Source organism: Myotis brandtii, unplaced genomic scaffold (genome assembly GCF_000412655.1).
Source record: "Myotis brandtii unplaced genomic scaffold, ASM41265v1 scaffold589, whole genome shotgun sequence".
Taxonomy (NCBI): domain Eukaryota; kingdom Metazoa; phylum Chordata; class Mammalia; order Chiroptera; family Vespertilionidae; genus Myotis; species Myotis brandtii.
In genome coordinates, this window is record NW_005370220.1 from 383,937 (window position 1) to 408,271 (window position 24,335).

A 24,335-nucleotide genomic window follows, 5' to 3' on the forward strand; every position below is an offset into this window, starting at 1 on the left:
TCCTGTCAATGAACACTAGGGTTGTTTCTAGTCCTCTGTCTAAAACTGTGACAGGGAAGTAACAGCTGGAGAGGAGGCTGGTCCCGGAGGGGGCAGGGAGGCTCCACTCCAGGGAAGCTACTGCAGGCGCTGGGCACCAGTCAGCAGGATTTTCAGGCAGGCTCGGGGAACCCTTTGGGGTGGGAGGGAATTCAGGCAATGATCAGTTTCAGGAGGGGCTAATTGTCATCCAGAGACCTGTCCGTAGGCTCTTGGACTCCCAGGCTTTGGTTCCCAGGCAGGATGTCCAGCTCAGCCATCAGGTACGTAGCTTATGGCATTAGTAAGGGTCAGTGGGCAGAACCTAGAGGTAGCACCAGAAAAAACAGGGCCTGGCCGGAGTCATCAATACGTTAGGGCAAAGGGGACAGTTGCAACGTGGAGGCATCCAGGGGTCATCCTGGGGGACTGTGTGGTCACATCTGTTTGGCCATGACATCTATTCCAGGAGTATCATGTGGGCCTGGCCTGCATGGCCAAGCCACAGAGCCCTGGCACAGTGAGAGTGCAGGGTGGAGGGTCAGGGCGGTTGTCTTGCTGTGGACAGGCGGCCTGGGCGGCCATTGGGGTGGAACCAGGGACCCAAGCTGTGGGGAACTAGAGGGCAAACAGGGAGAGAGCCACTGGTTGGGACAGATCACATCTAGCAAATGGAACCACAGTCTTGTGACCATTTTCTATTGCTTGACCACACTAAATGCTTCCAGGCCTGGGGTCAGGGGAGGAGCACAGTACCAGAAGTAAACTCCAGGGGGAGCTCTTGGGCCTCTGTTTCTTTGTGAATGACCACTTACTTCCCTACCTGCCTCCCTAGGAGCGTTGTGAAGTAATGTAGGTGAAAAGGCTTTGACAACTAGAAAGTGTTAGGTATTTGAAATGTGGTCACCACACATTTCAGACTCACAGCAATTGATAAAATATTATCCTTTTCTCCTTGGAGACCTCTCTTGCTTTTTTTATTCGTATCACTTGTTAAAACACTTATTAGTTTGAGTTTCATACACCTGAATTAACTTGGAACCCCAAGATTTGGGGACAACATATGGTTCTGCCATCGACTTGCTGTGTGATGTTGCATAAGTCACTTAATTTCTCTGTGCCTCAGTTTCCTCAACTACCTTACAGGCTTGTTGTCCAACTCACATGAGATGAAGATTATGCAGGGCTCTGCAAACTGTAATAATGTTCTGTGCATGTACAGTATGATGCATTATTTCTTTGCTATGAAGCCTCTTTTACTTGTAACTTGGGCCTGGCCCAAACTGCAGCATTCCAGGACATAAACCCCAGCCAATAACATTACATTTATCTTAAACATGTGACTGCGACCCCTTTCCAATCATAGCCACAATAACTACTTGGGAAATCGTGATGGTCCATAGCAGCTGCTGGCATAGCTCGGGCTGTGGGCAGGTTTCCTGTAATGTGTTGCCTAGGAACGTGGCCGCCCTGTCATTCTGGCCTTTCCCCCTGTCATTTCCCTGGCCGCCCCCAGCAACATATCTTCATGTCAGTCTTCTTGAGGGCAGAAGTGTGACCTTGGCTTAAACAGTGAGGTCTGTCTGGGTATAGATGATTCATGTGGCAGAAATGCACAGGCAGAGGGAAAGTTTCCAGCTCAGCGTTCAAGAACATCCTATCCCAATTCCATTGCTCGGTCTCTGTCTGCCTATAGCTCCGTGTCTAATTCTCTCCTTGGCCGTGACCTTCCCCCCCATGTCTGGAGGAGACACCTTCCCTAGATCCTCAGGTGCTTCTCCTCTTTCTTCATTGTTCTTGTGACTTCTTCCTCCCACTTCAGCCCCAGACAGCCCATGGGAAGGGGGGGAAGAAACAGTCTAGGGGTCTTGCAAGGCCTTGGGTTTCGTTCTCAGATGCCCTGGGTTTGAGCTAATCCCAGCTCCTCCTTCCAGCACTTCTAGCTGCAAGCTTGGCAAGTTAACCTCTCTTTACCCCAATTTCCTTATCTGCAAGTAGAGATACTATTTGTGTCTACCTCACAGAACTGTTGTAAGATTGAATGAGAGAAAGCCACATGGAACATTTGGCACAGTAAACAATAAATGACAGTTTTAATTATTATATCACTTGTTATTTATAACAACAGTTCTCAAAATTGTCTCTGAGGAAGCGCCTTGAGGTTACAGTGGGGCCTTGACTTACGAGTGTCCCGACTAACGAGTTTTTCGAGATACGAGCCGTCTCTCGGCCGATTTTTTGCTTTGAGTTGCGAGCTAAAATTCGGGTTACGAGCCAGCTTCAGATACCCCACCGCTAGTTGGCGCAGCGAACATCACAGTGAACGCCACAACATCAGCCCAGCATCACGTGTCTCACTCGTTCACTTTTTGATTTGACATACGAGTAATTTGAGTTACGAGCTCCGTCACGGAACGAATTAAACTCGTAAGTCAAGGCCCCACTGTATATGAAACCATGAAATTGTCACATTTTAAACATAATGAAACACCAGTGTTCCTAGGAACCTAGTTTAAGAACCAAGTCCTTAGCCTAGTGTTGGCTGCCTCCCAGCCTGGCTCCAACCTCACTTCCCTATACCCTTCCTGAACCTTGCAGGCTCACCAAATAGAGCCAATTCCTGTCTCTTGGACATAATTTGTGTTTGTTCTCTTCTGTCTTGGCCTGCCATGCTCTCTCCTATTCTTGTAATTTTGTTGGAAGAAATCCAATGCTTTCCAACAAGATACTGCTCAAATCCCACCTTCTCTGTTAAGCCTTCCTTGACCACTTCTGATATTGGGCTTTTTTTCCCCTTTGGACTCTCACATACGCCCTGGGTACTCACTGAGACGAGCTAGTTGTGGGGTATGGGGTATGGATGTGCCCTTAAGTGGTACACAGCAGAGTGGGGAAGACCAATATGTGGGAATTACAATTCCTTGCAATAAATGCTGCAAGAGGGTATGTGCAGAATGCTGGGAGAGCACAGAAAAGGGAGTCACTAACTGCCTAACTCAATCAGGGAAGGCTGCTCAGAGGAGGAGATGCTTAAGCAGGAGCTTACAGCATGAAGAATTCACCAAGCAGAAAAAGGTGAGGGACACCACGCTCTCCTGGTTTCCCTCCTGCCTCTCAGCCCCTTCCTCTGGACCTGTCAGTGTTGGAGATTCCCAGGACTCAATACTCGGAGAGCTCCCCTCTTATCTACAATCATCTCTGATCTCATCCAGCCCCAGAGCTTTTAAGGATCAGCTATGTGCCCTTGACTCCTAAATTTGTATTTCCAGTCTTGACCTCTCCTTGAGCTCCAAACTGGTATAACCAACTGCACACTTAATCTTCTTTCTTGGATTTCTAGTGGGCATCTCCCACTTGACATGTCCAAAATGAAACTCTTGATTTCCCTCTTGAAACAACTCTCCATTGTCTTTCCTGCTTCAGTACATGAATAGCATTCAATTAGTTGCTCAGAACAAAAATCTGAGTCATCCTTAGTTATTATTTTTCCTCCTTTCTACATCCATTCCATAAGCAGCTCTTGCAAATGGGCTTTAAAATGTAACCACTTCTAACCAGCTCCACTGCCACTATCACAGTCTAGGCAGCCATCACCTTGCACTTATACCACAGCAGTAGCCTCCTAGTTGATGCCCCTATTTCCACTCTTATATCTATAGCCTCCTTTTCTCACTGTAACCAAAGTGATTCTTTTAAAACATGTCAGATCAAATTACTTCCCTTGTGCAAACTCACCAATAGCGTTCTCGTTGCATTTAAAATCCTGGCTCCTTACCATGGCCTACAAGATGCTGCATGATTTGTCCATTGTCTTTTTACCTGACCTCATCTCCTACTACTCACCCTCACTCTTGCTCCTTGATGTTCTTCAAAAGTGGCCTTTGTTCTTGTTGTTCATTCAGCCTGAAGTGCTTTAGCTTAGCTCTCCAAATCACTTATTTGCTCACTTCATTCAGTCCCTGTTCATATATCACCTCTTGAGACTTTTGCTTCTGGTCATGATGGAGTAACAAAGGCTGGACCTATACATACAAAACCAATACATTAAAAAAAAAAAAAGGACTGGACCTAACCCCCTGCAAACAAGTATAATACCAGACAAAATGCATGAAATAACTGTTTTAAGACTTTGAACAATAGACAGCCCAGCACTGGGATCCCTGAGGAAGAAGGGAATAAAACTATAGTGGCCTTGGTTTTCTGTTTGGGGCAATTTCTGGAACATGGGCCCAGGGAGAGAAAAACCTAAACAGACCCCTGTGACCTCAATGAGTTGAGGAAATGGAGATCAAATTTTGGGAAGGCTGAGGTGGCTGGAATTCTGTGAGCAGAATTCTAAAAAGGAGGGAGCTAAGGTGTATGATTATGTACAAAATTTTTAAAGAAAATGTGAGCTTAATGAAGAGAAAATGGAAGTTATTACTAGTAAAAAGAACCAAAATGGAACTTCTAGAGAGGAAAATACAATGACTGAAATGAGTATTTCACTGGAAGGGATTAACAGCAAATTAGACACTGAAGGAAAAATGATCAGTGAACTTGAAGACATAGCAATAGAATGTATCCAAAATGAAACAGAAATAGAAAAATGGCAGGAAAAATAAATGAACAGACCATCAGTGACCTGTAGTACAATAGCAGGTGGTCTAACGTGTATAATTGGAGTTCCCTGAGCAGAAGAGACAAGGAATATACAGAAAAATGTTTAAAGAAATGGCCAAAGATTTCCAAATTTGACAAAAATATAAACCCCACAGTTCAAGAAGCTTGAGAAGCTCCAAGTAGGATACATACACATACACACACATGCACACTCAAGGCTTATCATAATTAAATTCTGGAACACCAATGATGATAAGAAAATTTAAAAGCAGCTAGAGAGAAAATAAACACAAATTGTGTTCAGAGTCATCCTTAGTTATTATTTTTCCTCCTTTCTACATCCATTCCATAAGCAACTCTTGCAAATGGGCTTTAAAATGTAACCACTTAATGTAACCAAAAAGTTCACATCAGAAACTATACAAGTCAGAAGACAGTGGGATGACCAATGTCACCTTAGAAAGGACTTCCTGACCATCCTATCGAAACCACCAGACCCTCCCTTTCCCCCACTGTTACATTCAATGTTCTTACCTTGCATTAGGTCATAATTCCCATGTTGTGTGTCTCTCTCCACTGGAATGTAAGCTCCAAAAGGGCAGGATGTTAAAACATCCTTTGCCTTGTTCACTGCTTTATCCCCAGTGCCTAGAACAGTACCTAGTATTTAGTAGGTGCTCATTAAATATTTGATAAGTAAACTTGTCTTCCAGGCAAAATAGTATAAAGGCAGAGGGGAGTAAAGCATTCTAGAACTACTCATAGTTCGGCACAGTTGGAGCCTGAGATGTGCAGTAGTGAGTGGGGGGAAACAAAGCTGAGTGTGAGACAGATGCCAGATCATAGAGGAAATTGTATGAGGAATGTGGACTTCATTCTGTAGGTGGGGATTTTAGGCAGAGGAGTGTTGATATTCTAATTGCATTTTATAAAAATACTGTATCAGCCCCCTGTGCCTGCTAAATTAGAGGGGTGAGTTTGGGATCAGGGAAACAAATGGGAAAGTCCCAGTGCAAGATGGTGCAGACCTAATCCAGACTAGGAGCAGTGAGGAGAGGGCAGATCTAGACAGTTCTTGGGAGGTAGAATGTGCAATAGTTGGTGTGCAGGTAGATAGAAAGGATGAAGGAGAAATTGTTGGCTTGTGTGATTGGGTGGATAAGGAATACTGGGGGCAAAGTCGACTTTAGAAAGATGGTATGTTAATTATCTATTGCTGTGTAACAAATTACCCCCAAACTTAGCAGCTTAAACTAGTAAACTATTGTCTCACAGTTTCTGTCAATCAGGAGTCTAGGCCTAGCCAACTGCCTGTGGCTCAAAGTCTCTCACAAGGCTGCAGTGAGCATGTTGGCCAGGACTGCAGTCATCCCAAGGCTTTATTGGGAAGAGATCCTCTTTCAAGCTCACTCACATGGCTGCTGGCTCAGGTCCCCCCTCCTTGCCCCCCGCTGTTGTCCCACCTGGGCCTCTCCATTGGGCAGCTCACAACACAGGGGCTGGCCTCCCTCAGAGTAAGCGAGCAAGAGAGTTAAGGGAATGCATGCCAAGGTGGAAGTCACGATAGTTTATAACCCAATATTGGTAGTGACGTCCCATCATTTCTGCCCTATATTATTAGAAGTCACCAGGTTCAGTCCACACTCAAAGAGAGGGGATTATGCAAGGGCATGAACATCTGGAGGTCGGGGTTCTTTGGGACCTTAGAGGTTGCCAACCACAGATAGTGAGCTTGAGATGTTTGATTTGAGGAGTCTGGGACCTCAGTTGGAATGCCCTGGATGCAGGAGGATGTGTAGTTTTGGATCTCAGGAAAGAATCCCCTCTCCTTGGAATGTAGCTTGGAGCCTTCACATTAGTGTTCTTCCCAACTTTGGAAACTACTAGAAGTCAGAGATGAAGGCTAGAGATCTTTGAATCCCCAGGGACCCCTCAAGTAGGACGTGAGCAACACATACCTGCTGACTGAATTACTTAGAGGAGGGCAGAGTATCACATAATCGAAAAGGTCTCTCTCTCCTCTCTCTCTCTTACCATTTGACAATTCCTGCTCTTCCATGGAACCAGAGAGAGGCCTCCCCCTTTCTAAGCTGCAGGTTTCTGGTCTGCACAAAGCAGGTATTAGACTAGATTAGTAATTTTTTTCAATGGAATTTTTTTCCTAGGAACCCCAGTATGGAATATAGGTAAAAGTTGATCTGATCTGGCCTCTCCAGTGCTTTCCCAGAAAGAAAAACACCCCGTTTTGAAAAACACTGGATCAAGTAAATCCCAATTTTCTGCCAGCTCATCATTCTTGGATTTTACGACAAGATCCACTCTAAGCTCCTTCCCGTTCTATGATTCTGTTTATTGAGATCCATTGGTGCAACATATTTTATTGAACTTTTGAAAAGAAAACAACTCATATTTCCTTGAACTTGTGAAAAAGTACATATACTAAAGCTGACTTTCATTAAATACTTACAGTCAGGCACTGTGCAAAATACAGTCTATCTTTATTTGGTCCTGCTTCCTTGCTTCATGAGGGCAGGGACTTGGTCTAGTTCATCACTGTATTTCCAGAAGCTAAAATAGTTCCAGGACATAGGGAGCATTTCAATAGCTATTTTACATATGAATGAACTAAGGTAAGGACTGTTCTTATTCCCATTTTACAGGTGAGGAAACTGGAGCTTAGAGCTGCTAAGGAACTTGCCTGTAGATACACAAGTTAAAGGCAAAACTAAAATTTGAAATTAGCTCCTCTGGACTCCAAAGCCACAGATGCCATTTCCTGTCAGTGAGACGAGTAGGAAGCTGGAAAGGGAGTCAGCATATGTTGAGTCATCATACCTCCTGTATGATGAACATAGTCCTAGGTACCATTTCCTTCCATGATCAACTGCCCGGCAAGGTAGCCACTGTTATCTCCATTTACTAGTATAAACAAGGTAAATGACCTCCAAGAGGCTAAGCACCATACCAGAGTTGTTTAACTAGAATGAGAGACTGAGCTGGAATTGCAGCCTAGGTCTTTCTGACTCCAAACCATTTTTCAACTACATGCACCCAACATCTTCAATTACAGGCACCAAAGTTTGGGTTCTGGAAAATATGCCACTGACAGGTTCAGGTCAGTATGGCTGATGAGGTTTTGTCACCCCTTCTCCAACATTCTATAGCTTTACATTCACAAAACCGCTGTGTGTTGAACTGGAATGAGCCCAGCAGGCTGAGAAAGTGGGAATCCAAACTTCTAAGATGTAGCAAAAAATAAATGTTGATGACCAAGGATGATAAACGTTGGTACTGCAGCCCGCCATTCCCTGTGGCCTCATCCACATCACATGTCTCAGACCAGGTCTGAAGTTAGAAAGATGATGTCACCAGAGTCTCTTAAAGGCCTCATCACTCATATCCACTTGTCATATATTATTAAGCAGATCTATAATACATGTAACATTTTCTACTGGATTACCATTTTTTTTTCATTTCATGACCAGGGAAAGAAAAATAGAGTGAGGATGACTTTTCCCAGCTTCTCATCCTTATTGCCCTTCTTTGAAGAATAACCTTGTCTTGAATTATCCCCCCAAATGGTCATTTAGGCTCTGATTTCATTAATAAGGATAAAGCCACAGTTTAATAATTATCATTTAACTGATACATATTCTATCTAGACAAGTAAATGAATCTCCCCCCCCCCCCCCTCTTGAGTCTACAGAGGAGGGTGCAGCTATATCTTTTTCTTTTCTCTTCTTTATTCTCCACATTATTTTTTGAAACTTTGGGATTGCATCAATTATGTTATAAGCTTTCTATCTTATCACCTCCTGTAGAGATAATGAGAGGTCTCTTAAGAGCCTGACATCCTCACTGTCTGAGTCTGAATCTAATTAGGACCTGTGATCTCAAGGATGAGGAGGAATTATCTAGGTGAAGGGTTGTTTCATGCAGATGCACGGGTGGCTTAGGGCTTGTAAGAAATTGAAAGAGGCTAGAAGAGGAGAAAGCCTCACCAAGTCAGCATGTTGGGTTCAAGGACAGATGGCCAACAAATGGTTAGCTTTTGGAGTTAGCTCTGGGTGTGGGCCAGATTCATGAGCATGTGATCTGCGCAATCACCCAGTGCCCCATGGTCAGAAGGGCTCCGTGCCTGGTTTCGTGCTCTGTTCTCACTATCGTGACATTGTTAATACTTTTTGAACAAGGAGCTTTGTGTTTTCATCTTGCATTGGGTCCCACAAATTACGTAGCCTGTCCTAGCTGGGTATGAAATTCGGCTCTGTCACTTACTAGGGAGGCGGTCTTGGGGAAATCCATTGGCCTTTCTGAGACTCAGTTTCTACTTCAAATACACTGTCACATGGATTAAATGAGATAATGAAGTTACTGGTGCCTAGTAGGTGCTTAATAAATATTCCCTTCTCCTTAGCTAAGATGGTATATCAGAATCATCAGGGGAATTTGTTATTCAAAATACATTTGCCTGCGTTCCACTCTGGAAGATTCTGACTCAGAGGTGTGGATTGGGGATGCACAGTGGTTGTGAAAGGGGTCCTTAAGTGATACTAATATACACCCAAGGTTAAGAAAGGTAGCCTTGGGTTTTCAGAGATCTAGCTAAGAAGCAACTTAATAGAGGAGAACAAAAGGAGAGGGAGATGTTGATGGACTACTACTGATCCTTAACATAATGAAAAACCTGTTAAAGAAGAAAGAGGTCATCATCGGTAGCACTTCAGATGATGGTGATAGTGCTGCAATGCACTGTGGGAACTCATCCCATTATCAAGGCTCCTATAAAATGTTCTGCCGTCCATTTGGCTTGACAAGTATGCCCAGAGGAAGAGGGGCTGCGGACAAGAGAAGCCAGGGTCAAGGCCCAGGTTGGGGGCCACATTTCAATTTATTTTCACTTTACTGACCTTTACACCAACCCCAATTCCTGAAAAGAAATTGCAGCTAGAGGGAGTAATTCTGAATTATTTTTATCCTGTGCAGATTTTAGGCTTTGACATTCTTCTAATGAAAAATCTGAAGCCTATACTACTTGAAGTTAATGCAAATCCCAGCATGAGAATTGAACATGAGCAAGAAGTAAGTCTTTTGAGTATCTCATTGAATATATTGCCGTACAGCTGGATGTTTCTGCTCTCATATTACTCACTTGGCTAAACAAGATTCAGCATTCCCAAATATGCACAGCAAAGTTCTGTTCGAGTCTAAATAACTCCAGTTTTGTTGAGCTCTGAACATAGTCTATTAATGTAAGACCTATCCGACCTGTGGTAATTTCCCAGCATGCTGTTCTTCCAATTTTTAAGATCTGGAAATGTAGAAGCAGCTGAGCCTTTTCATCAGTTTTGACATGAACTAATTAGCCTCGGGAGATGAACTAATTGAAATTCTATGAATATGATTTAGCCATGTCGACATGCTTGAATCACTAAGATAAATAGTACATTTAACAGTGGTTATATTTCCCCCCCCCCCCCCCCCGCCCCCGAAAAAAATGCATTAAAAAGACTGGAAGGAAATACACCAAATACTAGTAACAGGTTTTAGGGGGCTTATGTGGATTCTTTTAATTTTCTTAACTCCTTTCGATATTTTTAAATTTTCTACAGTGAGCATGTATAATTGTAATAATCAAAAAAATATACTACTATTTTTCCTCCTCATGCATTTTGTTAATTTGTAAGAGGAAACTGACATTTTTAAGGTCATATACAGGGAGCCTTTAAAATATTCTTGTCTAGTTAACATAAGCAAACTCGACCATTGGGTACTGACAGTCACTTGATACTGAATCCCTGAGTCTCTCCACTGTAACATGGAATTCTTACCATTCAAGCTTTCTCCAGGGGTGTTTGAAAATGTCCCCAGCCTTGTCGATGAGGAGGTGAAAGTGGCTGTGATCAGAGACACCCTGCGCCTCATGGACCCACTGAGGAAGAAAAGAGAGAACCAGTAAGTGCTTTTTATATCATCTGTTTCTATCAGCACTGCTCCCCATGCCCTATGCAGCAGGTAAGTTAAGTTCTTGGAACATGTTAACGTCATGAGTGAGATTTACATATGAAATAATCGAATGAATCATTTTTTCATTTATGAATATCAGGCTCCAAACATAGTGACTTGGGAGAAGGAGACTTGCCCGTGAATTTGTAGCTAGTTGTTATCTGAATCTGAAAGTCTCACTAAAAGCCCACTTCCCCCTAGTGACGGGGTCTCCTCTTGCCCACCACTGTTCACGTGGTGCTTCTCTTTGAAATCCTCAAGCAGAGGGAGAGAGTAAAACAAATCAAAAGAGGCCATAGGTACCATGGACGTGGTGAGTAAAGATTGCTTCCTTTTTATTTTCTTCACGATGGCTGCACTCTTTGCAGTATAAACTTTTCATGTCAACATTTGCAGAGCCAATTTATTGACTTCTGGTGCTTCTATAATATTCACAACAGTTATAGTTCCTGTCAGTCCCACCTACCCAGTGAACATCATATTGGGATGTTGGTGAAAGCATGCCCCTCTCCCATGGAATCACCCCTGAAATGAATGACATTTCACTTGGGTATTTTGTTTGTTTTGCTTTCCCTAAATTCCTGGCTTCCACAAAATAAGGGTTGAGTAAATATCACTGTGGTGGTTTTAGGCAGAAAAATCAAAGACAGGCATTTCAAATAGCACTCCCCGTACCCCCGACAAATCGGATCGACCCAAATGCTCCCAGACAAGTAAAGCACTTGTCAGCTATGGATCAAGGCTGTGAGGAATGCTGACTTCCCTAAGCAAGTGGTGTTTTGCAGGTTCCTGGACTGCAGCCCCTCACCAACTGGGCTCAAGCTCAAATACTGTTAGAACCACCCTGCAGTACTGCCCTCCCCTTGGCTGCATTCTCAAATCATCTGGAGAGCTTTCAGAGACACCAGTGCGAGGCCCGCCCCCCACCCCCCGCCACTTCTACAGTTGTTGATTTTCACTAGCCAGAGCGGGAAGCCTGTCCACAGACATTTTTGAGGTTCCCTAGGCGACTCTACCATGCAGCCATGGTTGGCACCACTGCCCTGCAGGAAATGCCACTCTGATGGAGTGTTTGTCATACATACTCTGAGTCAGGCTGGGTGGTGCCTGCTTGACTGAGTTCCCCTCTATAGTGCACTTCACCGTGTGAGGTGCACACTGTCATTGTTGGCAAGACTCAGCCAAGGACAGTCACCTCTCATTTGCATGGGCCGAGCCTGCCAGATGTGGCTTTCACCGATTAGACATTTAAAGTGACAGCGTGGCAGGTCTGCCAAGACCTTGGAGCAACTCAAACACTACAGCAGCCAGACAATGTCCATGTGTGCATGCTTGCAGCTGCGTTCTTCAGCCATCTTTAAAGAAAAGAGGCAGATTAATGCAGCTTGGTCAGATTAATTGCAATACAACTCATTTCTCGAAAATCTATGACGAGTATCTAATGGTTATTGATCTCACCAGTAGAGATTAGATCTTGAAAGACTGTGGTGAGATTTTGGTGGCATGGTGGTACAAGCTTTTTAAAGGTGACCTTGATACATTAGCATTCTGGTTCCTTCGGTGGGTACAAGTTCAAAGGCCATTGTGTGGCCCCAGTCCTCTCAAACTCTGCCACCAAAATCATTTTTGCATTAAGTGGATCTGAACGTGATTTGCTTTCTTTTTCTTGTTCTAAGTTGTTTGCTTTACCTCCTACACCTGGCATTCGGCATAGCTCACGTGAGATGTGGATGTGATTTTTAATAGCAGTGGGACACAGAGCCATTAGGAAGGATGGGAAAGGCATTTATAACTTATTAAGTCATAAGTGGCAGCACTTCATCTTTAATTTAAAAAGCATTGACTTTTCTTTTAATTGATAACCAGGAGCAGTTTGAACTTCAAGAACCTGACTTCAATTCTAATATAAAAATTCTTTCATCTCACCCTTTCTTTACATACAATATTAAGGGTATATGTTAATAGCTAAATGTGATTATTTATATTTCCCTTAATTTTATCTTTAAAAAACAGCAATGATTGTTCATGAAAGCACTTTGTAATTTGTGAGGTGCACTTCTACACAAGAGATTATTATGATCATTTTGATAACTTTACTAGGCAGAGAAAAAGGCTGAAATTCATCTCCACTCCTCTGTGTAGAAATGTTTCAGAATAGCTTGGAAAAGCACCATGTTTATGGCCACAAAAAAGGCACAGGGTTGCACTGAATTACCCATGTCCACATCTGAGACCATGTCACTCCAAATGTAGGAAATGATGTCACATAGACTTCTCAGCTGGAAGTTACCTTTAGAGGGCAGAGCTTTTGCGTTTGCATAGGATGTGACCTAAACTCTTGAAAACAAATGGTATGCTAGCCTTTCTCTTCAACTTGTTAGCAAAAGTTGTCCCTCAGTACTTCCTTCTTAAGTACATTTTGTCAGCAAGACTGCTGAGGTGGGTCTTCATTTTTCTGCACAGACTGAAGGCAAAAGGTAGATAGTTGCCAGAACTGCTCAGATCTCTAAATTCCTCTGAGAAGATGCAGAGGGGGCATTAGAAGGGCCTGGGATGCGTGTGTCTGTGCATCATGCATCTTCACACACCTCGGGGGCCTGTAGGCTGCAGTCATGTTCGTGGCGGCACTGAAATCAGTCCTCATGCCTTCTCCGGGTGAGAACTTGCTGATACCCTTTGGCATGGTTGAAAGAGCTTTTTCTTGATCTAGAGAGACTGAGATTCAAATTCTGACTGTGGGGATGTTGCAAAGCAGTTTTGAGCCTCAGTATACTTTTCTATAAAATGGGGATAATAACATTTAAATGAAACAATGTGCAAAATTTGTAATATATAGTAGGCACTTAATAATGCTTCGTTTACTACCCAACAATAAAGTTATCTACTAAAACATTTTAAAAAAACACAAAAAATAATGCTTACTTCCTGTTATCTTTTCTGTATACTTAAAGCAGAATTTTGAGTTTAAAACCAATAATATATCCTAAAACTGAAGCTACTAGGTTACTTTGACATTGATGCTGGTTGCCAATGGAAACATCTGTTTCCAAATAGCAAGATGTAACAGGACCAGGCATATTTATTTGTTGGGTTAGGAATAAAATCACTGTCATATGAGAACTATTTGGAACTGTGATAACATCTATATAATAAAAGCCTAAGCAACCTGTTATAGTGGAACTACCAGAACAACCGGTCACTATGATGCGCACTGACCACCAGGGGGCAGACGCTCAATGCAGGGACTGCCCCCTGGTGGTCAGTGCGCTCCCACAGGGGGAGTGCCGCTCAGCCAGAAGCCAGGCTCATGGCTGGTGAATGTAGTGGTGGTGGCAAGAGCCTCTCCCGCCTCCACAGCAGCGCTAAGGAGCAGTGAGCAGGAGGGCGGTAAGGAGCAAGGGGTCCTGGACTACGAGAGGGCACAGGCCAGGCCGAGGGATCCTACCAGTGGATGAATCCGTGCACGTATGCATATAAGATCTTTGGTTAATCTCTTCCTGCCCTCTGAGATTCATCAGTCTGTTCCATGTTTCCATGCCTGTGGTTTCTGCTCCTGCGTTGAGTGTCTGCCCCCTGGTGGTCAGTGTGCATCATAGCTACTGGCTGGTCGGACGGTCGCGTGGGCTTTTATATAAATAAAAAATATAAATAGATAATATTCCATTATTTGGATAGACCACATTTTATATTTATTTGTCACTTGATGGGCATTTGGTGGAAGCCATCTCTTTTTCAACCAGAATGATCTGTCTTCTATTTTGGCATTCTACCATAGATTTCATTTGAGGGGAAAGAAGCTTTTTTGCTACAAGAAGTTTTTAAAACCTTTGGTTTAATCTAACCCCCTTATTTTATGGATGGAAGCACAGACTATTAGAATTGGAAGGGACCTTAGAAACCATCATTCCAGTCAACTTCCTGGTTCAGGAATCTTCCTCCTAAGCATCCCTGACAGAGGAGCAGTGTCCACAAGTCGCTGGACATGGCATCCATCAGGTCTGGGGTGATGTCCTCAATCTCCGATCATTGCTCCAGGAGCTTGGCCAAGTGGCTTTGTTCTCTGATCTTGTCTATAAGATGGGATCATGGCATTTCCTGGGCTGGATTGTCATGGTCATCATATGAAATGACACATGGGGGAGAGCCTTAGACAAACTCCAGTTCTTCAGGTCACCAGGTGGCCAGTCAGACTTTATAGTTATGCTGACGGTGACAGCTACGTCACCAGCTATGGGGCAGCCTAACAGAATTGTGTGTATAGTGGTTCTGAATCGTACAAGATGAAACTAAGAAGGAGGTCAGTACTTGCCCCAAATCATAAAGCTGGTTAGAGGCAGAGCAGATGAGCTGTGGGTCCCCTGACTTCTATCCCAGGGTTCTCTTTGCTTTGCTACAATGCTCCATTGACCTTCAGCTTCTACTTCAATTCAAAGCTAAGTTCATAAGGTAAGGGAAGGAAATCAGGAAAATCAACAGAAAATTTCTCCCCCCCTCCCCCTTATTAAAAGGTATTTGGGTAGCTTGAAAAAAAAAATTTTTTTATAATTCGATCAGAAGTAGAAGTGAATAAATTGTATTCCCTGATTATTTTAAAAACAAGATGATGCCATCAATTGATTAATTTTGGGGAGGTCAGTTTACCCCCTGAAGGAGCCATTTTACTCATATTTTGCTACTTTTCTGGAATGTAGATATTTCTGGTAACCAGATTCCTTTCTCAGGAATCATAATAAGTTAGGACCCCAGAGTAATAAAAATGAAGCCAGAGACAGGCTTGGAGGACTCTGGGGGAATTTTCTTGCTATCACGATGCCATGCAGTGCCTGGGAGCTGGGTGTACACTGCTTGCCTCCTATTCAAAAGTGTATTTTTGGAACCTGCCTTATATAAGGCACAGAGGCCCCTTTCCCACAGTAACGTTTCCCCCTCCTCTCCCAGTTTCATTTACCTCCTGTCACCATAGCAACCAGGCTTATTACACAGGCAGGGCCCAGCCTGCAGGGCAGCTTTTGCCCTGATGCAGAGAAGGTTGTCCTCTGAGAGCTTCACTGGTTGCTCAGGCTCCACTTCTTTCTTTGACTCCAAGGATGGCCCCTATGCCATGTTGAGAACCAACATATTCAGTGAAACCCCATCTGAGGTCCATTCCACATGGAATCTAGGAGGCGAGACATTCTAAGAGAACAGAGATCAAGGAATCTCTTGGTGGCTCTGTTCTATGCCTGGTGGCTCATTTCTTTCACCAGGAACGTCCTTTCATCCATTGTCTTGTTTCAGATCCAGCTCATCCGAGGAGGATGGTAACTCTGTCCTGTCCTGGAGAGGATTGTTGAGAGCACATTAATCAGAGGTCTTCCGAGCCCAGACCTCTGCCCTTAAATTGGCAGTACGTCCCACTGAAATCCCCTCCACACTAGAAGAGAGGTTTCTAAACTATCTCAACTGAATATACCTTCATACGTGTAGAACATCACCTTTCTTATCAGAGAGCGTTCTTCTGGAAACACTTTTTTTCACGAGAATGGCCTGTCCATGTGTGCACAGCTGAAATTTTGGTGAAATTCTTGGGTTTTGTTGATTCCTAAGGATTCCTTTGTGGCAAGACCCCAAGCATCTTTGAATATTTCTCCTAAGTCAAGAATCTAGTACACTGGGAGATAAATATTTGCATATCCACTTGCATTTCAGTTATACCATGTGTGCATTAGAGACACAGGTATTGGTTATTTAGAGTTTTTATTGAGCACCTACTGTGTGCCAGGGAGAAGACTATAGAAGTGAATTAGCTCACAGGCCAGTTGAGGAGGCAAGACTCACACATAAATATCTATGAGTTGGAAAGTGTGACAAAATGCCAAGGGAGGGAAATGTAGGAAAAGATTATTTTCTGAAGAGTTAAAAAATAGAAAAAATAAAAAACTGACAAAGAGGAGGTGGCACTAGAGATGGGTTTAAAGGACGCATAGAATTTGAAGCATGAAAATGGATGGAAGGCCATCCCTGGTGAAGGAGACCAGGCACAGGGCTCTATTGGGGGAAACTGGGAATTTGAGTCAGCTGGAGAGATAGTGTATGAAGTGGATTAGTAGAGAAGAGGGACTCCTGGGAAGGGGGATGGAGACCCAGAGGCCAGAGGTGATGCCTTGAATGTCAAGCTAAGGAAACCAGAGTTTGTTTCTAATCAGGAGTACAGGAAGGATTTAAGGGTATCTGTGAACCCCAAAACTACACAAAATTGTGTGTTTATGTGTGTTTTTCCTGGAGAAAAGGCCAGAAATTCATCATAATTTCAAAAAGTTAAGAACCCAATAGTCCTGTTATCATCAGAGGCTACAGGGAGCTGAAGCACTTTGTCCAAGGTTGGGTGTCCTGGCTTCAGAAACCCTGTGCCCTCCTCCGAACCTCGCAAGTTCTCACGTTTTAAATGGTAGTCAGCAAACTAGAAAAATGTGCGTGCACGTTTTAGTGAGAGCAGACAGGACATGACTGCTGATAGGTGCATTATGTTGTGTGCAAGACATAAAACCAGACAACTCTCTTCCATTGAAAAATGTGGAAGAATTAAGTGAGAAGTAACCGGCATGAGCTCTTTTGCATGAAGTTAGTTGAGCGGGAACTATTTCTGAGGCTTATGGGGAAGGTGGAATTTCCTGAGCTGATGTGAGTGTCTTTTCAGAAACCATTAGACAGGAGCTGAGCCCGTCTGTCCACAGGGAGCAAATGGGACAGCGGACAAGCATATGGCTGGTCCGTCCCCTTCTGGGGAAGTGCAGTGCGGAATCCTGCGGCGGCCCTTCCAGAGCCACTCCAGGTAGTAAAGTGATAGCAAATGTGCTTGGAAACTTCCTTACGCCTTGCTCCAGTGAGCCCGAAGTGTCTGTGCTTTCAACCAGGAGCTGCTGGCGTTGGGAAGGAGGCGGTGCGGCCTGCGCTCAGGATACCAAGGTTTTGGTACCAATTCTACTTGACCTCAGGCTAGTCACTGTACTTCGCTGAGCTTGGTTTTCTCAACAGAGAAACAGTGGAGGTGAGGGCTGCTCCTCGGCCTCTTTCATCAGCTGTTTCTGGAGTGCTTACCGTGCGCAGCACAATAATGTGTCCACTCACCCCCAGTTCGGCCTCACGACAGCTGCATGCAGCCGGTGCCATCACTGCTCAGTTTATACTAGTAAGTGAGGACGCTGAGACTTGGAGAGGCTGAGTGACACACCCAAGACCTCACCACTTACGAGCGACAGATGGAGACATAAAGCCAGGTCTGTCTTACTCTTGCCTTGAGGGAGAATGTTTGTGAAGGTATTTAGCCCATCAGAGAGATGTGTGTCCATGAGGTGTTATCATTACCTGGTCGGGTTCCCGCCTTCCCTGTAAACTTTGGGGCACGGACTCATCTCTTTATCTGCAAGCACTGAACATGAGTAAGTGCCTGTGCCTGATTGATTATCTCTTGTGAGAGGAAGCTCTGTGGCCATTTCATTTTCAATAACCTTCAAAACCAGAATGAATAAAACATAAGCCAGTGTGCAGAGAACACCAACTTAAAGCAGGATCTATGCATGAGACAAAAGAAAACAGTACCAGACAGAAAATTATTTTTGTGTGCAGTGTGCCTCCCAGGCTGGCAACATTCCGAAGTTCAGAAGAGGGCAGGGTGAGCCAAGAAGTGGGTCCAACCATATGATGTCACCAATATTAGACCTTTCCTTGAATGTCAGTTTTCATATGTTCAACCTAATAGCTGGCTTGGAGTAATCATGGCAGGCTTCTTGGAGGTGGCAAGAAGTTGCATTCACTTGAGCTTGGTTTGGCGAGAAAGTGTAAGTTTGAGTGAGGGAGGAAGGATGGAGGCAGGAAGCTGGGCCACGGGGTTAGCAGGGTTGGGGAGGTCCATGGCCGGCCAGGACCACCAACCATGCTTCCTTTCGGGTGCTTTGGGGTAGAGAGGACAGGTGCTTCTCTGTTACACACTTCCTACTACATTTTTTTTCTCATAGAAAAATCATATGTGCTTATTGTAGAAAATTAGAAATGTTAAAAAGTATATAGCATGAAGTAACAGTCTCCAGCAAATTCAACCTCCAGACTTAAACTTGATTAATGCTTTAGTTCATAAAAACAGTAAATTTTTCTTCTCTCTATATTGTTTTAAAGTTGGGGCCATGCTATATAATTTTTTAATGCTGTTTTAGTTTCTTTCCATTTTTGTGTGTGTGTGTGTGTGTGAGTTGGGGCCATGCTATATAATTTTTTTATGCTGTTTTAGTTTCTTTCCATCTTTTTTTTTTTTGTGTGTGTGTGACAGTAATTTCCCCTTTTGATTAACAACTCTAAACATCATTTTCATCAGTGGCTGGGGCAGAGTCTGCCTCCGTGTTGGTGATGCTTCATTTATGTCCAGCATCTTGTGCTTAAAGTTCTGTGTGCAATTTGAATGTTGTCTTAGGATGGAGAGAGCCCCTGGGAAGCAGGCTTGGAGATTCACCCGGGTTTTTAGTGCACAGCAGTGAGCAGAGTGACTTAGAGAAGGGGCCCTGGAGTCAGAGGCCTCATGGTGAATCCTGGCACTGCCATTACAGCCGTAAATGGTACGGTTTGCTCCCTTCTCTGAGCTTTGGTTTCTTCATCCATAAAAGGGAGTTTGCAGTGGGATGTTTTAAACCCGCAGAGCAATGAGGAGTTCTTAAATTGGAGGAAGGGGAAAATGTTACTCCTAAGAGCCTTTGCCATGGGAAATGTCCCATCTGAATGCATTTAATTAAATGAAAAAATGTATACAACCTGGCAGCTTTTTTTTTTAAGGAAAAAAGAATGTGAGGGAAGAGCTAGTGAAGTCAGTGGGAAGGGAGCTCCAACAGTGACAGGTTCATCTTTGGCTGTGGGGACGGGTTTGCTTTCCCTCTAATTATCTGCTAGATTAAAAGAAAAGAAAGATAAAAATTAAAGCCAGTCTTAGTAATCATTTGAAAGCTCTTGGTTATCACACCAAATTATTCTCCAGCTGCTTTCTTTCCTTTTCTTGTTACACAGTTTCCTTTTTTTCCCCCCTCTTCCCTTTAAGCAGCATCACAGAGGCTGGCAGCTCTCACCACAGAGGCTAATGTGCGGGTGGGAAGAGGGTGGAATCTGCACAGTTCAGCACGGGAGGGTCCACCCCTAGCTCGTCCGAGCATCGAGCTCATCACAGTGAGAATCAGCAGCACTCCCTGTCCAGCTGGGGACAGACTTCAGGGTGTGCATTTCCTGTCGAGGTGGGTGTCTTCACTTGCTTACAGAGGATGGCTTTCTTCCCCCAGACTCCATGCCTCTGCAGCCCCGGGGTCAGCCTGGAGGAGCTGCTAGCACGTGCCTGAGTGAGTGCCGACCTGCATGCGCAAAGGAATGAGTGTTGAGGGCCTTGTGCTGGTGGCGAGGTCAGGATGCAGTGGCAGCACCAGCAGCGAGGGCAGGGTGGAGACAGTGAGAGGGGGCAAGGCAGGGAAAACAAGTCCTCCTGAGAGCCACAAGGCAAAATAGACATGGGACCCTCAAGGCACAGAAAAAACTCTAGCTGGGTGGTTCACAAAAGCTCTGAGCTGGAAACAATCTAACTGTCCATCCACAGAAAAATGCATGCATCATGGGTATTCACTCACTGGAATACTGTATGTCAATAGAGATGCACAAACTGTAGCTACTTGTGCTGATATTAGTGTTGAGCAGAAGAGACAGGTCATGGATGAATAGCTACAGCATGGTTCCAATGAAATAAAACTCAAAACAGGCTACACTAAACTTTATTTTATGGAGATGCAACCGTAATGGCGAAAGTATGAAGAAAAGCAAGAACAATGAATGATCAGAGAGTTTACGGCGGTGACTTTTAGGCAGGGCTGGGGAGAGGCAGATGTGCCCTGCGAGAAGCACATGGGCAGTTGGGATCCTGGCTCTGCTCTAGTGCTTACCTGGGACAGCTGCATAACTGTTAGTCTATTTTCTACACTTCGGGTATGAGTGACCTATCACAATTTTACAGGTAAAGGAAAGCAGTCCAGGCTGGTAGGATGATAGAGAGTAAGCAGGGAGGGTCAGGCCAGGAATTTGGCTTTTTTCATCCTAAAAGCAATGGACACATTTTAAATAGCAAGGCCATGATGAGATTGTGTTTTAAAAAGATCACTTTGGCTGTAGCATGAAAACCAACCTGGAGCGAAGCGAGGATAGGTGTGGGGGCAGCAAAGAGTTTTGAGAGATGGTGGTTGTGTGCATTAGATGGCAGGGATGGAGAGAGACATCACCTTCAAGAGGTATTTAGGAGGATGAATGATAGGACTTGATGATGAGTTGGATGTGAGAGATGAGGGTGGAGGAAGAGTCAGGGAAGGGACTGGTTTAACAGCTGGGTGCTGTTGGTGCCAGGGAGCAGCTTTGTGGGGGGAGGGAGAGCACGATGCCGGATTGGAGACTTCCACGTGGTCTACTAGTTAGTTGGGTATATGAGCCAGGGGGGCAGGAGGGTGGGGGTGGTCCCATTATGGGAATAAATGTTCCCTAAAGTAGATCAAGGCATTCACATGGGCAAAGCAGACACTATGTCGTCCAGGGATCTAGGGGAAACTGGTGAAGTGGAGTGAGCTGAGGAGGTCTAGGTGGAGATCCTGACTCTGCCCCTCTTTCTGGCAGATTCTTCAGCTCTTCCCAGCATTGACTCTGGGCAGCATGCTCATGGGCTCACCCGCTTGCTGGCTCCGTTGCTGGGCACAGAACCATCCCGCCCTCTAGGCACCTTTTGCATATCATCATGCTGTTTTAATGTAGTTTTAGGCTCGCAGAGCTGTGCGGGTGCCTCGGCGTCCTTCACAAGCACCTGGCCCTGTGCCCTGGCAAGAGGAGTGATGGAGGAACTAAGCTCTTGACGCAGGTGGGGAGGGTTTCTCTGCCGCACCTGCTTCGGGGGGCTTCCCCGATCAGCCTCCTCTTCTGCGCATTAGCATCATTGCCATGGTCACCCCACAGCTGTACAGTGCTCTGCAGCTCAGGGAGTCATTTCTAGCCAGTGACCTAGAATAATACTCATCCAGCGATGCACACGAGGCAGGTGCGAGTCATTATTCCCATTTTACAGGCAAGGACGCGTGACATCCACAGGCTTGGGTTTTAGGAGAGGGCATTGCCAACGATGGGAACGTTTACCCACGTGTGCAAATCTAGCCAAGGCCTCTGATAGGTTGTACTTGTGCCTGCCATGACCTCTCTGAGGTGCTGTGAGGGACAGTGACTGGAATCTGTCCTCAGAGGCCCGATTAGAAAGTGGGCTAGACATCCTCCACTAGGAGGAAAAGGTGAGGAGAATAAAAGACCCTAGAGGATTTTTGCCATTTTTAGTTTGAAAGGTGGTTGTGTGGGGAGGGGATAAAACTGCAGCCTCCAATGGGCAGAACAAGGAAACATGGCTGAAATTTGCAGAGAGATTTAAGCTCAAGGAAAGGAGAAAAAAACAAGTTACTTTGCCTGAAATATTACAGATTGGATCAAAGGAGTAGTGAGTTCACGTAGCTGGAAGTATTTAAGATGAAACTAAATGGCCACATGTAGGGAAGGTGCGCCAGCTCTGGGATCAAACAGACACGGGTTCAGTTCCTGGTCCTGAGATGGTGGGCCAGTCACCTAACCTCCCCGAGTCCCAGTTTCCTCACCCGCACAGTGGGTTAAAGGTGCGGGTGGGCTGTGAGCATCCAGCAGGGGACCAAAGCAGACCGCCAGGTGCACTAACTCCACAGTGTCTCTTGAGTTCCTATTAGTGTCATGACATCTGTCATCTGGTTTAATTGTCACCAGGTTGCATGTGCAGGCCTGCCCCTCGCATCTGTGGGGCCTGAGAAGAGCACACATTGAGGTCCCAGCCTCCTGCCAGCCCTCATTCTCTCCCCACTCCCAATACCATCCACCACTGCACAGGGTGGGGAGGTTTCCCAGTTCACACACCTAAGCCCAGTGGGCACTGCTCCTCAGGGATTGGGGCGGGGGTGGGGGGGGCCACCATCCACCACTGCACAGGGTGGGGAGGTTCCCCAGTTCACACACCTAAGCCCGGTGGGCACTGCTCCTCAGGGATTGGGGTGGGGGTGGGGGGGCAGGGGGTATACCTGAAGCACCATTCCTCCTTAGGAAGATGGACTCCAGCCATTGAGGAGGGGACTTACAGGGTGCTGGGTGCCCAGAGAGCATGGGACACAGTCGTCGTGTGGGCATGTCTCCTTAGCCTCCAGGACTGCTTGGTCCATGGGAGGGGGGCTGCCAGACTTGGGCTGAAGCAGGACCCTTTCAGTGCAGAGCCCCAGGCAGGGGCTGGTAGCCAAGTCTACGTAGCCAAGAATTTTCTGCAAGATTCTCAAGTGGTGCTCAGTTATCTTGGGTATGCTGGGCATGAGCAGGCTGAGAGGAAAGGGACAAAGCCAGGAAGTGGGGAGAGAGCAGGGAGGTGGGATGGGGCGGGACAGAGCCAGCAGCCAAACTGTAATCTAGATCAGGGATCTTATTTCCAAGACAGTGGCGGAACTGCATGGGCAGGGTGTTGCCCTTAGAGTCTGTGGGCGGAATCAGGGAACCTCCTGATTCTGGGCTGTCCAGACAATGGGAGGGAGATCTGAGAGCACAGATGGCTCCCCTGGGAGTGGGGCTGGAGCTGGGGTGGGGGAGAAAGTGGCAAGGACCAGGCCTCAGCCGTCTAGCCTGGAGTTTCAGATGGAACTGCAGTCCTCTAAGCACAGCCAGCATGGCGGCCGGATGGCACAGCTGGCATCACACTCTGGGTCTGAGTCAGCAAGACCACTGCAGAGCCCCTTCAACGGGTTCTTTGGCATCTGCTAACTTACCCCTGCTGAGGCCAGCACAGGCCCTGGGCTGGATGGAGGCAGAGTCCTTGGATATACTAGTAGGGTCTTAGAGCCTGCAGCTAAGGAGGGGCCGACAGAAGAGGCTGTGCAGACTGTAGATGGGCAGCTCCCAAACTTTAGTGGGGGGTTAGAATCACCGGGGTGGGGGAGGGGGTGTCGTTGCTAAACCCAGATTGCTGAATACAACCCCCCCAGATTGCTGAATACAACCCCCAGTTTCGATTTGTTTGCATGTCTAACATGGTCCCAGGTGATAAGGATGCTGCTGGTACAGGCACAACACGACACTGAGAACCACTTGCCTGCCAGCCCCTGGTCCTTTGTCTGTTCCAAACCACTTGAGGACCCAGCCCCTCAGGCCCTGGGGCACTGAGCTCTCACTGGGGTTGTCAGGACTCATCCTTATGTGAAAGAGATGTCCGATGCCCCTGGTGAAGGAGGCACTGGAGACGGTTTGTCAATAACACAAAGAACAAGATGCCCCAGTTTTCTATAATTCTACTCATAGGTGTCGCATATGCTGCATATGACCACAGAACTGAAAACACAGGGCCGCTTCATAAATTCACGTTCCTGTTAATCTGTTTCCTTTTCCTGCCTTTCTGTGCGAGTTTCTTAAGACAGATGAAATATTAAGTGATTGTAAAATCTAACCTTTAAGGCACAACCGAACCCTTACAACACACTTCTTCTAATGAGGGGAAATGTTGCAGATATTTCCGTCTCTTCTATCTGGTTTGCAGGCAAAGTCCTTGACGCATCCTTAATTTTGACTCAGCCTTTCTCTACAACAGAACAAGTGGTGGAGAAAATTTTTTCTCTAGGCAACAGCAACAT

At 45.4% G+C, this 24,335-nt stretch overlaps 1 protein-coding gene across 1 annotated transcript in view; it reads left to right on the forward strand.

The window, feature by feature from the left end:
• Positions 1–24,335, forward strand: part of TTLL11 (tubulin tyrosine ligase-like family member 11) — a 184,996-nt gene that overhangs the window by 77,016 nt on the left and 83,645 nt on the right. Inside the window, exons 5-6 of the mRNA XM_005879192.2 lie at positions 9,607–9,702; positions 10,460–10,575. Coding sequence (XP_005879254.2) covers positions 9,607–9,702; positions 10,460–10,575 — 212 coding nt within the window. The remainder of the gene's footprint in view (positions 1–9,606; positions 9,703–10,459; positions 10,576–24,335) is intronic.